Raw genomic sequence first — 14,464 nt, forward strand, 5'->3', positions numbered from 1 at the left:
TTTAGACCTATTTTTTTTTTTTAGATTTAAAATATTTATTTTACGGCTGTACTGCATGGCATGTGGGATCTTAGTTCCCTGACCAGGGACTGAACCTGCATCCCTGCATTAGAAATGTGAAGTCTTAATCAACAGATCGCCATGAAGTCCCTTCAGATTTTTAAAAATTTTTTTACTTTTTTAAAAAAGTTTAGATCTATTTATTGACCTATAGAGATAGTCACCAATGCACCATCGGGGGGAAAAAAAAAACCACCAGTAGGGGAGTATACTCTCCTTTTTCAACCTAAACCAAAAGCCCTACGTGCACATACGCTTGCTTATGTCTGCCCAGGCCAGTAGAGCACAACACGGAGGACTCAATCCAACCATTACACCTGGAACCAGAAGGAAGGAGGGACAGGCTATTATATTTTCATCATTTTCTTCAACTTCCTTGGACTTGTTAAAATTGTTCCAGTGAACACTTTAATTTTTATAAGAACAAAAAAAAGAAAGTAGAAGACCGAAGCATACCCATTCCTGCTGCTATGACCGGCACGGGTAAGTCATAGTTGTACAAAAGGAAAGACAACATCAGAAAGTCGATGTAGCTCCGATGACTGGGCAGCAGGACAACTGGATGCTCCTGGATGGCTCGCTGGAGCTTTAAGACAAAGGTTACACTTGGAACACTTTCAGCTTTCACGCTTATTAAAACTGTACCTTATATCAGAAAGTGGAAGAATGTGCTACCGGGAGAACACTAACAATGTTTTTCTGCCTCTCTGACCACATACACAAAACTTATTTCTGAGTTCTAGCTAAATAATCTCACATAATGCAAGAATATTAAAAATTTAAAATTTACAGATCATAATAATAGTAATGGTGATGATCACTAACATACATTAGTTGAGCAGCAATTAAGCATTTTACATGCATTGTTTGATATTACACACATAAATTTGTAAATAAGGCCTAAGCCTTATTCAGCTTCCTTGGTTGTGACATAGTCATGCCACTAATGTTCACGGGGAACTGGGAACAAATCTGAAGTCAGATTGAGTTAAGAAGTCAACAGTTAGTTGTTGTACTAGACTGACTGGTGGTCTGTAGGAAGAGAGAGCAAGAAATTCTCTCTCAGAGATTTAAAAAAAAATTACACATTGTTAGGACCAAGAAAAGGAATGGTACTTTTCTATTTATACACTGGACTCAGGGGAGAGTGGATGCCCGGTAGTAGGGCACCCCACTCCAGTACTCTTGCCTGGAAAATCCCATGGATGGAGGAGCCTGGTAGGCTGCAGTCCATGGGGTCGCTAAGAGTCAGACACGACTGAGCGACTTCACTTTCACTTTTCACTTTCACGCATTGGAGAAGGAAATGGCAACCCACTCCAGTGTTCTTGCCTGGAGAATCCCAGGGACGGCGGAGCCTGATGGGCTGCCATCTATGGGGTCGCACAGAGTCGGACACGACTGAAGTGACTTAGCAGCAGCAGCAGCAGGGACAAATGCAAATGAACTTCCCAATACATTTCTCAGGCTAGCAACCTCAAAAATACCCAATGTGTCAACATACAGTCTGTTCTTCTGAAATCTAAGTACACAATCAACTGAGGTAAGGTAGTTTGTTATCAGTTAGGATCTAGCCAGCAACATCCCCTGCCCCAGCACTGTACCAAACACCCTCCCGCAGAGATCCAAATAGTAAGTCAGCAATTTAGAAATTAGTCACAGGAGGAAAAAGAAGAAATACTTGGAAGCAAAGTAGATGACTGAATAAAAACACAGCATTAAAAGGCATGAGCAGGAAGTCCAATGAAGGTAAGAGCTTTCAAGTAAATTAAAAAATGTATTAAAAAATAAATAGATAAAATAATCTTCATAGAGAAAGCTCTTGTTCCCAGAAAAAAAGTATTAAATGACAGGAGTGATGCAATTAGAAAAACCAGCATTTGGCAATCATAAGAGTAATAACTGGATTCAAGCAAAAATCATCAGTGGGTATAAAGACTAACAGAGGAAAGTATGATGAAAAACAGGAACCTGAAGCACTCCCCAAGACGTGTATTCATTACAAGGGGACAGAGAGTAACTGAGTGGAGAAACATGGCAGAGCGAGGTGACCAACTGGTGAGCGTGAACATTACCAGGAACAAGCACACAGAGGCCACGTGCTTGCAGGCTGACACACGGAGGACGCGGCCTTAGCCTGCGTGAGAAAGCAGCTCCAATCCAGATCAAGGGGCAGCGGGAAACACCTGGTCTGTTTCTTCAAAAGTAGTTTCATGAAACACAAACAAAGACTAAGGAATTGGTCTAGATTAAAATTCCAAAGAGATATGGAAGCTGACTGTGACATATGACATAGGGCTTTCCTTGCCTGTATGTGACAGAGCTGGGACAGCTGGTGAAACATGAAAAAGATCTGTATTACCAGCGTTGTGTCCATGTTAATTTGCTTATTTTGATAATTATACCACAAGAGAATGTCTTTGTTTACAGGAAAAACACGCCAGAAAGGTGTGTGAGTAACAAGAAAATGTTGTAGAACCTCGGAGAAACATACACAGAAACTCTCTTACTACTCAGTGAACATCTGACGTTAGCCTAGTCTGTCAAGTCTGTGAGTAAGTCGGTTTGTCTGAAGCCTGCAGGTCTGAAGGGAAGAGGGAGAAACACCCATCAGAGAGGCAGAGCTGCTTTCTGCTCAGGCTGGATGCCACTTGATAACCAGGAGCTGCTCATCCAGTGCAAAGTGGGACGCCTCTGAGTTGAAGAAACTGTGAGGGGTTGAAGAAGAGATTGTTTTTTAACAAGCAATACTCACTTTCTGAATCCCTTCTTCATTTACACGCACTTTTGAGAAAATCTGTTTAAATATTTTACTCAGGGCAAAGGCAAAAAACCGAATGGCTCCTAGACGCAGCTTGTGGCTCATTTCATCCAGGATCTCACAGGCTTCCTCTCGGAGGACCTCGACAGGTTGAAGGGATTCCTTGGAAAGCTAAAAGGGAAAGCAGGGATAAATCTCTGGGGAGGAAAAAAAAAAGTCCAAATTCTTTTTGCTCAAATCAGCAGGACCAGTTCCAAACGGACTAATGTTATATAACTCACAAATGGCATGTTTTCTTCCTAATTTAAATGGATATGATTTAAGCTTATATCCAAATTCTCTAAGTTGCTGCTCAAAATCTAGTGTCTGAGAGCATATACTTTGAGAGTTACTTTCAGTAGATTATTGTATCTCTTCATCTAATTGCTTAGTGCTATTACAAGGTAACAACATACAAGGTGAAAATATAAGATTCTATTGAAATAACCACTCACTGCATCAGATATGCAGGACACTGGTACAAAAATCTCTGAACTATCAAAGGATAACTAGTGAAATTCATGACCTCACAATGGAATGCTCTTCATTCATATGGCATGCCACATCTTTCTGTACAGAGAACAAAATGCTGGCTGTGTGCTGGGACTGTCAAGTGCCTGGAGACGAACAAGTCACAGCTTCTACCCTCAAAGAAGCCTAATCTGTTCCTTTAACTTCTCCCTAAAAAAGCACTTTGAAAAAGACTGAAATCTATGTAATAAATTATATTTGTTCTTACTAAAAGAGAATGCTCTTAAAGACAAGGATGGGATGTTAGAGCCCCAATCTCCCCAGTTACATGCAATGAAGGAGTTTCACTTTTTGAAAAAACTGAGGTGAATTTAACACACAAATTGCCATATCAAAGGAAATAAGTCAGTGGCATTTAGTACTTTCACAAGTGTATAATTATCCTCTACTTCGGAGAAGGCAATGGCACCCCACTCCAGTACTTTTGCCTGGAAAATCCCATGGATGGAGGAGCCTGGTAGGCTGCAGTCCATGGGGTCGCTGGGAGTTGGACATGACTGAGCGACTTCGCTTTCACTTTTCACTTTCATGCACTGGAGAGGGAAATGGCAACCCACTCCAGTGTTCTTGCCTGGAGAATCCCAGGGACGGGGGAGCCTGGTGGCTGCCGTCTATGGGGTCACACAGAGTCGGACACGACTGAAGTGACTTAGCATAGCATAGCATAGCTCCATATCTCAGCTTTTCTCTAACATTTTAAGATTTTTTTTAAATGTGTACCATTTTTAAAGTCTTCATCAATTTGTTACAATATTACTTTTGTTTTATGTTCTGGTTTTTGGCTGTGAGGCATATGGGATCTTAAGCCCTCAACCAGGGATCGTAGCCCCTGCACTGGATGGCAAAGTCTTAAGCACTGGATCACCAGCAAGTCCCTGTATCTGAGTTTTTGAGGAGCCAGTTCAACAGGCCCAAGACTGTGGGACCAAGATAAATTGCTTCCTCTTAACTGGCACTCCCTTATTTTACTCAGAGCTTATCCTTACACTATATCCTTATACTCAGAAAAGTGATGAAGCAAGAAAGGTTCAGTGATATGATCAGAACACAACCAACACTGAATATAAACAGGCCGGAGACTGAATGAACAGGAGGTGGGAAAGTGAAGACAGTGGCCACAGAGTGAATAACTGAAAAGTCTGAATGAGGAGAATAGAGAGGACAACAGTTACAGTAAAAATGTTTCCAAACTTGGAAAAGCCTTAGCCCTGTTTCTTGTCTTTATATCATCATTGCATTTAAAAAACTATGATAAAATATAATACCATGAAATTTACCATTTTAACTATTTTTAAGTGTAAAGTTTGGTGGCATTGGACCTGTTGTCAGATTAAGGGAAGAATCAACAGAGAAAGAAAGGCTGAAGATAGAGACAGGGAGAGGCTTCTGCTAGAAGTCTCAGAAGAGATTAACGTGTGCTCATCTTGGCCCGGAACACAGAGGCCTTGTCACCGAGCCCAGACTAAAGCACACATGGAGAGGGTGCAGATAGAGACACACCTCAAGATAAGGAACAGGAATTTGAGGAAAATAATTTCTAATCTTTTTCATTATTCCAAAGTAAAAATATGATTGTTTGCTAATGGCAAGAAGGGTAGAGTCTAATAAGAGCTTAAGGTTTGGCAGATTTAGGGGACGGGAAGGGACTGATGTAAGAAGGGATCTCAAGTCTGGAGATCACTGATGTGCACGACTCTGCCCATCCACCCAGGAGCAGCCCGGTACCTGGTGACATGAGAGAGCTACACTGACACAGATCCTGGGCAGTCTGGAAGGCAGACTGGGGTACATGAGAATTAAAGTTACTGGTGACATAATTAAGCACGTAATCCTAGGAAAGGCTAATGAGGACGAGAGGACAGAAAGGCAGAATTAGAAAAAGGGAAAAAGGAGGACTCAAGGATTTGGTGGGAGTGGATTTCAGGAAATGAGCCTAGGAAAGGGACTACACTTGGAAAACTATCAAGATAGTTCAGACCAGAGACAGAAGAGCCCCAAAGGTGATAATGGGTGCTGAAGAGAAGGGTGAGGGCAGTGTGACGCTCAGTTTTAGGCAAAAGAATGGGTAGTAGGGCCATCCTCTGAATAGAGGATGCAGACCGGGGACACTGCAGGGGTTAAAAAGGTAGATATACTGATTTTGAGGTATTTGTGAGACACAGAACTTAGATATCCAGCAGGGAATAGGGCTGTCGGAGATAAAATTCTGAATGCCAATAATATAGCCAAGGGTAGAGATATCGTTTGGATATCATCAGACTATAGATGAAAACTGAAATGATGAGAATGGATAAAATCGATCAGGGAGACTATAGACAGGAAGAGAAAGAGGTTGTTAAGATTCAATTCTGAGAAACATTGGCAGATGTAAAAACACATAAAATAGATTAACAAGGAAGATGTAAGAAGAGAACCATTTGTGTGATGTCACAGACGTCCAGGTAAGACAGCCTGAAGAAGAGTGTCCAACGACAGGGACACAGCAATAACTGACCAAGTGGGGACTAAGTGGGTCCCTGGGATCGGGTTACTTGGAGACTCAGAGTAACTTTTACTGGATGAATTTCAGCAAATGAACTTCTGAAACTGGGATGTGAGGAGGGCATCTGGTCCCATCACTTCATGGCAAATAGATGGGGAAACAATGGAAACAGTGACAGACTTTATTTTGGGGGGCTCCAAAATCACTGCAGATGGTGACTGAAGCCATGAAATTAAAAGACGCTTGCTCCTTGGGAGAAAAGTTATGACCAACCTAGACAGCATATTAAAAAGCAGAGACATTACTTTCAGTGACAAAGGTCTGTTTAGTCAAAGCTATGGTTTTTCCAGTAGTCATGTATGCATATGAGAGTTGGACTATAAAGAAAGCTGAGCACCAAAGAATTGATGCTTTTGAACTGTGGTGTTGGAGAAGACTCTTGTGAGTCCCTGCAAGGAGATCCAACCTTGCAAGGACTGCAAGGAGATCCAACCAGTCAGTCCTAAAGGAAATCAATCCTGAATATTCATTGGAAGGACTGATGCTGAAGCTGAAACTCCAGTACTTTGGCCACCTAAAGCAAAGAACCAACTCATTGGAAAAGACCCTGATGCTGAGAAAAATTGATGGCAGGAAGAGAAGGGGACAACAGAGGATGAGATGGTTAGATGGCATTACCAACCCGACGGACATGAGTTTGAGTAAGCTCCGGGAGTTGGTGATGGACAGGGAAGCCCGGCATGCCTCAGTCCATGAGGTCACAAAGAGTCAGACACAACTGAGCGACTGAACTGAACTGAAGAGGGCAGCCTATACTTCTAAGGAGTCAGGATAAGAGGGGAAAGAGAAATGGAGATTTAAAAGAAAGAATACAAGGCCAGGAGGGGACCTTCCTCCAGATAGGAAATGTACATGCCAGTTTGAGCCAGCAAAGAAAGCTGGGAGCAGGCAAGACAAGACACCTGGAGACAGGAAGGATGTGAATAGATGAAGAACACAAGTTAACAGGCTTGTTGTTCAGGAGGAATGACTTCTTGAAGGCACTGGAGGAAACCAGAGGAGCAGAGAATGACCTGCTCTCTTATTCTGTGCAGCTGTGCTTCTTATTTGCCCAACAGATATGCCATCCCGACAGAGCCCTCTTCCTGGAAACCTAAAAGAAGCTAGTCTTCCAACTGCTTGTGCCCAGTGTGGCCCCTCTTCAGTCTATTCTACATCTCACAAACCTGAATGGTCTCTTAAATGCAGACATAATCACTTCATGCTACCGCACTCTGTGAGATAAAGGGAGCCTGAGGTGGAGAAGTGGCAGCAGAGATGGAAAGAAAAGAGACAAGTGCTATTTTTAGGAGAGCACCTCACTGTTCGGAGAGCACATCAGCAGCTCTCAGTGACTGACAGCGTATGAGAGGAAAGAAAGAAGTGGAAGATGGCATCCAGAGTTTTGGTTTGCGCAACTAACACATGGTGGGGAGCATTCTTGGAGACAGGGTAATCTGGGGTGGGGGATGGGGTGGGAGCATATCCATGGCATGAGGGTGAGGTGGATCAAAGACTTTGATTTATACATCTTGAATACGAGGTGCTTTTGGAACTTCCAAGAGGATATCCAATAAACTACAAAAATACACATATGAAACTCCAGAGAGATCTGGGCTGAAGCAATAGATACTAATTATCTATATTATTTATAATATACTATTTTTATATAGTAATATTATAATCAAGATTGCTGGGAAAAATATCAATAACCTCAGATACACAGATGACACCACCCTTTTGGCAGAAAGAAAAGAAAAACTAAAGAGCTCTTGATGAAAGTGAAAGAGCAGAGTGAAAAAGTAGGCTTAAAACTCAACATTCAGAAAACTAAGATCATAGCATCAGGTCCCATCACTTCATGACAAATAGATGGGGAAACAATGGAAACAGTGACAGACTTTATTTTGGGGGGCTCCAAAATCACTGCAGATGGTGACTGAAGCCATGAAATTAAAAGATGCTTGCTTCTTGGAAGAAAAGCCATGACCAACTTCGACAGCATATTAAAAAGCAGAGACATTACTTTCAGTGACAAAGGTCTGTTTAGTCAAAGCTATGGTTTTTCCAGTAGTCATGTATGGCTGGGAGAGTTGGACTATAAAGAAAGCTGAGTACCGAAGAATTGATACTTTTGAACTGTGGTGTTGGAGAAGACTCTTGTGGTCCCTTGGACTGCAAGGAGATTCAACCAGTCAGTCCTAAAGGAAATCAGTCCTGAATATTCATTGGAACGATTGATGCTGAAGCTGAAGCTCCAATACTTTGGCCACCTGGTGCGAAGAACTGACTCACTGGAAAAGACCCTGATGCTAGGAAAGATAGAAGGCAGGAGGAGAAGGGGACGACAGAGGATGATATGGCTGGATGGCATCACTGACGCAACAGACATGAGTTTGAGTAAGCTCCGGAAGTTGGTGATGGACAGGGAAGCCTGGCATGCTGCAGTCCATGGGGTCGCAAAGAGTCGGACACGACTGAGCAACTAAACTGAACTGAACTGAATATTATAATATGGAGACATTAGTATAAGGAAGGTACTTAAAATTCTGGCAATAAATAAAACTGTCCAGTGAGTGAGTAGAATAAGAAGGGGAGAAAACAAAATCTTGAGGAACAGCAGTATTTAAAGAGATAGGTTAAAAAAAAAAAGAAGCCTGTAAAGACAACTGAGGAATAATAAAACAGATGCGGTGGGTAAGCGGAAGAGTATGGTGTCATGGAAAGAAAGAGAAAGCATGTGCCAAAAGTTAGCCAGGATTTGAACTAGGTTGATTTTAGTCACAAGGAAGGAAGTCATTCACAGCCTTGGGAAGAACTACTACAAGGGGTTGGAAGCCACTCCATGAAGGGTGAGAAAGTAGGGCAAGAGGCATAGAAACCAGCCAACTTCTTCAAAGGGGAGAGAAGTGGGAAAGGAAGGGAGGGGTACTAAGGAGAAAAGGAACGTGGTCAAAGGGGGTCTATTTAAGCTGGAAGAGCAGTGAGCATATTAAACGCTGATGGTAAAGAGCTGATAAAGAGGAAGAAGCTGAGACATCTGACTGGACAGGCAAGAGAGCCAAGTCCCTGAGGATGAGGAGGAGGAGGAGGAGGAGGAGGGATCCAGAGTGAAGGAGTAGGGTAGGGACTAAACTCAAACAGAAGGGGCTCCATTTAAGAAAATGATGTATATTAGGTGCAGGTAAATTAGAAGCCTGATCACAGCCAAGTTCAAAGAGTTCTCACATAATGGCTTAAATTTTCTTTGTGAAGTAGGAAGAAAAGTCATCTGTCGCGAGTATGTGGAGATAGATTTGGAGGTTCAAGGAGAATGGGGCAATTAAAAAGTGCCATTTAGGAGAAAGGGAGGAGACAAAGAAAAGAGAAGAACGCCTGGGTCCAAACCTAGACCAATTAGGCCAGAATCCCTATGGATGGGATCAAAGTATTTTTTTTCCATTAACTCAAGAAGTATTTATTGAACGTGCACTATGTGCTAGGTACCATATAGCAATTTAAAAAAGAGAAAGAGACAAAAAAATTCTTGCCTTCACAGAGTTTACATACGTGTGGAAAACTGTGTTTAACTTCTGCAGAAGTTCTCCAGGTGATTCTCACAAAGAGTCAGTATTGAGAACAATTGTCTTTATCTTCTAACAGATGAGGAAACCTGACTTCACTTACGTGAAGTGAGAGAAGATTAATAATTTCCCCAAGACAGATCACGCTAGATGAAAACAATATGATTAACAGCATAGGTCCTAAGTCTAAATCAGAGGAAAACAGACAGCAAAAAATAGATAATAAAGAGTTTTCCTAAGAATTCCCTGGCAGATCAGTGGTTAGGACTCTGTGGTTTCACTGCCATAGGCCCAGGTTCAATACCTTGGTCAGAGAATTAAGATTTCGCAAGCTATGTGGTGTAGCCAAAAAAAAAAAAATTAAGAATTTTCCATAAACCTGACTCACCTCCACTTAAATGTCAAAGAAGCAGGATCTCTCCATGAACATCAGGGTGTAGAAGCTCACTACCACGTGAAGGGCCGCCACAGTGAAGCTCCGATTGCGCCAGCTAGGACATCGACCTGGACAGCTCAAGTGACGCGTCCAGAGCAGGAGCACAGCCTCTCTCTCCAGCCCTCTTCTCACCCCTCCTCTAAGCCCCTAACTCATGAATGGCTCCATCAGCCTTGATTCTGCCTTCCCTTCACTTCATTCACCCAAATGTGAGATGTAGGTACAGGGACTTTTCAAGGCTCCCTGAATAATTTTGATGTGCCACGAGGTTTGAAAACCACAAGAAAGAAGTTATTTGTTCTGCTAGAACACTCTTCTTCATCCATTTCACATGGCAAGTCCCTACACATCTTTCGAGCCTCATTTAAAAAATAACTTCTCTTACTCCCTGCACAAAATTAATTGCCCTCACGCTTAATTAACGTCCTGTACACTGGCCTCCCACTGGCATGTCTTGTGTATGTATTTCACTGTAACTGACTGCACACCGGTCATCATTTCCTATGAGACTAAACACTCAGGAGGTCAAGGACTCTGCTCAACTAGCTCACTATTAGACACAATGTCTAGCAAAGAGGCTAGCATGCATTATAGGTAAAAAAATATTGGATGAATGTGCTGAATATAGTGAAATCCAAAAAGATACATTAAAAATAGCAAAATAAATTCACAGAATCAAGAAGAGAAAGAAACTTGTACACAATGAATGAATCTGGCTATGGCTGAAGATGGACTCACTTACCTGTTTAATGACATAATGAATCTCTTCAGAATTGAGAACACTACATTTAATATCACTTGGCTTACAAGGAGTAATTCCCTTATAGACAAGAGGTGTGTAGCATTTCATTGCAAACTTCAAGTCACTGACATGCCTCCTCTCCTCTAAAACATCTTCAAACTCATCCCACTTTTTGAGCTCTTTCTGTAGACAAGGCAAAGGAAAGAAAGTCATGCACATGCTGTAAAATAAGTTAAGACAGGTTAGGAACTACATTGGTAAGGTTTCATCTTTGTCAAAATTTTTATTCTGACATAGAGTAAGAACAGAATGCCCTGGAGAAGGAAATGGCAACTCACTCCAGTATTCTTGCCTGGGACATCCCATGGACAGGGGAGCCTGGCTGCAGTTCATGGAGTTGAAAGAGTTCGAAACAATTTAGTGACTAAACTGTTACCACCACCACCCTCACCACCATATGTATCTGAGAAAATTCCATACATGAAATGAGTGGGTCTAAATAAATTTTTGCCTAAAAAAGAAAAGCAAAAAAAAGAACAGGGTGTTCTGATTAGATTTTCACATAGTAAGAAAAAAAAATGTAGCTATTATTAGGATCAATGAATTGATATTAAACTGTAATATTTTATTTTTGATTGCTATCTTTATACAGCCAGTGTCCCTATGCCAAAGTTAACAGGTACAGTCACAGTGGGGCACTAAGGTCTAAAGCAAATCTGATCTATTTCACAGGTTTCATCCATCACCCTTGTTTTGTCTGCCTCTTTTAGTTGTTTAAAAAATTTTTCATTTAAAATTTGGCTGTGCCAGGCTTTACTTGCAGCATGCAAACTCAGTTGTGGCATGTGGAATCTAGTTCCCTGACCAGGGATCCAACCTGGGCCCCCTGCATTGGGAGCGCAGAGTCCTAGCCACTGGACTACCGGGGAAGTCCCTTCACTTAGTCTTAAAAATTAAATCAGAGCATACATTAGAAAGTTACCATTGTGTCAAATAAATTAAGAGTACAAGGGCGCAAACTCAAGACACAAGTGCTCCCATATAAGCTCTCTGGGGCAGTTCATATTTTGTTGTACTAATTTCTTATCTCCTTTCAACCACTGCAAATCAGCTTCTAGCCAACCCACCCCCGAAACTGCTTGTTATTAGGCTTCTAAATCGTTAAATGACTTCTAAATTGTTAATTCTTAAAAGTTTGTTTTTCTGATGATAAAATAGTAGTAACAGTCAGTACAGCTAACATGCATCACTGCTTCTTAAGTGTCAGGCAGTGTTCTAAGAACTTTACCTCCAAGAAGGGGCAGTCCTCACAACAACCCTGTAAGGGAGTCAGCAGCACTACCCCGTTCCACAGCGGGGAGCCTGAGGCACAGAGAAGTGAAGTCACTTAGCCAGGGCTCCACAGCTCTCCAAGGGCAGAGACAGGACTCAAGCTTGAGCCTTATCTAGGCACAGACCTTGTTTCTAACCACTATCCTACACTACTCAGCATGTTAATTATGGAAAATTTGGAAACACAGAAACACACAAGCAAAGACAAACTGCCCACTACTCTTAACTTTTACTCAAACTACTCTCAACTTTTACTACTAGTTTCCTTATTTGTTTCATTCATAGATAAAAAAGTACATATTTTTAAATTTAAAGCACAGACCATACCAAATATGGTTTATCTTGGTTTAAACCAAATATGGTTTACCTTATCAACTGTATTCTGAGTACTTCTTTACATTATTAATAAATATTGTTTTAAAATATTTTAGGGGCTGCATAATCACCTTTATATTCCTTAATTTCTTAATATATTTTGTTCTAATTACCAAAGTGATACATGTTCATTATAAAAATTCAGAGGATACAAAAAAGCACAAAGAAAACTAAAATCGACACCCAATAAGCCAGATACTATTTCAGCGAATGCTTGTCTCTATGCCTGTGGACTTGGTCTCTTCCTCAATCACACACATATTTTTGTCACCTGATTTTTAAAAACTTAATGTTAAAAACACTCTTCCATGTCAATTTAAGTTTCTCCCATATAACTTCAAATGCCGGACGTTTGCACTATTTTTCATTCCTTGCTACTATAAAAGGTGTAACAAACACTAATATTTCTTTCCAATCTAACGACTAGACCTGGCCTCTTTCCAGTCTTCCTCCTCCTAAACCTCCGCACAGTGTGACACCACTCTCAAGCATGCCCTCCTGTCCTTAGCTACAATTCTGAAACGTTCCTACTTTGGTTTTTAATTCTCAATTCTTGTCAAGTAGAAAATTCATCTCATTTCTCTAATTCAGAGATTCTCAACCTGGGGGAAATTTTCTCCCTAAACTACAAATACGTCTTTTTCCCTCCCACTTCCTTTAGTATGTGTTAACCTCTCCAGCCCTCTTCTCCTCACTCCACACAGCATTGAGCACTCTCACCTACTCAACTGCTTTCAAATATTTGTTGCTGAATCCCCTGCACTGTCCTCTCTCTTCTTCAATTTGGCCTTTCCAAAAGTGAATTCGCTTCTCCTCTGAACAATCCTACAACTGATCATTTTCGTGAAATATCAATCAATAACCTCCGTGCCATCTTCACTCCTCTGTTTAGATCATTCTAGACCTCTCCTCCCTCACCCTTTACATCCAATCCATTTCATCCTGTTAACAAGGCCTTTAAGAATCAATCCTGTCTTCTCATTCATGTATAGCCCATGCTCTTTATCACAACAGCTTCCTCACTGGTCTCCCTGCCTGTGTTTTGCCCCTTTGAATCAGTCTTCCATGCCACTACATGCCTTTTTTATTTTCTATTTAGCCGTGCCAGGTCTTAGTTGCAGCATGTGGGATCCAGTTTCCTGGCCAGGGATTGCACCCAGGCCTGCCTGCGTTGGGAACACTGAGTCCCAGCCACTGGAGCAATGGGGAAGGCCCCACTCCACGCCCTTTTTAAAACACAATTCTGGCCAAATTCTGGTTTAAAATATGACTCCCCCCCCCCCCCATCTCCTTCAGAATAAGACCTCAGCCACTCCTGGTGTCATACAAGAACCTCTGAGACCTGGCTTTTCCTTCTCACCACACTCATGGTCCACTTAACAGTGAGTGATTCGATTTCCCCAACACAGTCCATTGCTGACATGCCTCTGGGCCTCTGCACGTGTCCATCGGCCTGGAATGCCCTTCTGTTCCTATCCTTGCTCAGGTATTACTCTTCTGTGAAAACTCTCAAGATCCCCTGATGGAATCACTCTGCCTTCCTCATTAGGACTTCTTTCTACATACAACTATTATGGTATGTATCACATGACATGTGATCATTTGCACATCTGCCTCCCTACTAAAATGCAAGTACCTTGAGGGCGTCTTAGTATTTTGCATCTTTGTATTTCCAACATCTAGCTGTGTTTGGAATATATATATTCTGAATTACAAAGGCCCGTCTAGTCAAGGCTATGGTTTTTCCAGTGGTCATGTATGGATGTGAGAGTTGGACTGTGAAGAAAGCTGAGCGCCGAAGAATTGATGCTTTTGAACTGTGGTGTTGGAGAAGATTCTTGAGAGTCCCTTGGACTGCAAGGAGATCCAACCAGTCCATTCTGAAGGAGATCAGCCCTGGGATTTCTTTGGAAGGAATGATGCTAAAGCTGAAACTTCAGTACTTTGGCCACCTCATGCGAAGAGTTGACTCATTGGAAAAGACTCTGATGCTGGGAGGGATTTGGGGCAGGAGAAGGGGACGACAGAGGATGAGATGGCTGGATGGCATCACTGACTCGATGGACGTGAGTCTGAGTGAACTCCGGGAGTTAGTGATGGACAG

At 41.9% G+C, this 14,464-nt stretch overlaps 1 protein-coding gene across 9 annotated transcripts in view; it reads right to left on the bottom strand.

The window, feature by feature from the left end:
- Positions 1 to 14,464, bottom strand: part of GNPAT (glyceronephosphate O-acyltransferase) — a 40,671-nt gene that overhangs the window by 18,075 nt on the left and 8,132 nt on the right. The window contains exons 2-5 of one of the 9 annotated variants that reach the window (XM_086381300.1): positions 10,654 to 10,836; positions 9,864 to 9,966; positions 2,816 to 2,992; positions 517 to 646 (exon numbers count right to left, since the gene is read on the bottom strand). In XM_086381300.1, the coding sequence (XP_086237426.1) occupies positions 517 to 646; positions 2,816 to 2,926 (241 nt within the window). In that variant the 5' untranslated portion in view covers positions 2,927 to 2,992; positions 9,864 to 9,966; positions 10,654 to 10,836. Of the gene's footprint in view, positions 1 to 516; positions 647 to 2,135; positions 2,993 to 9,863; positions 9,967 to 10,653; positions 10,837 to 14,464 lie in introns of those variants that run through there. The other 8 variants (XM_086381303.1, XM_086381298.1, XM_086381301.1 and 5 more) reach the window with 8 other exon arrangements.

Source organism: Bos grunniens, chromosome 28 (assembly GCF_055505025.1).
Source record: "Bos grunniens cultivar Pamir isolate PY7600 chromosome 28, Bosgru_T2T1.0, whole genome shotgun sequence".
Lineage (NCBI taxonomy): Eukaryota > Metazoa > Chordata > Mammalia > Artiodactyla > Bovidae > Bos > Bos grunniens.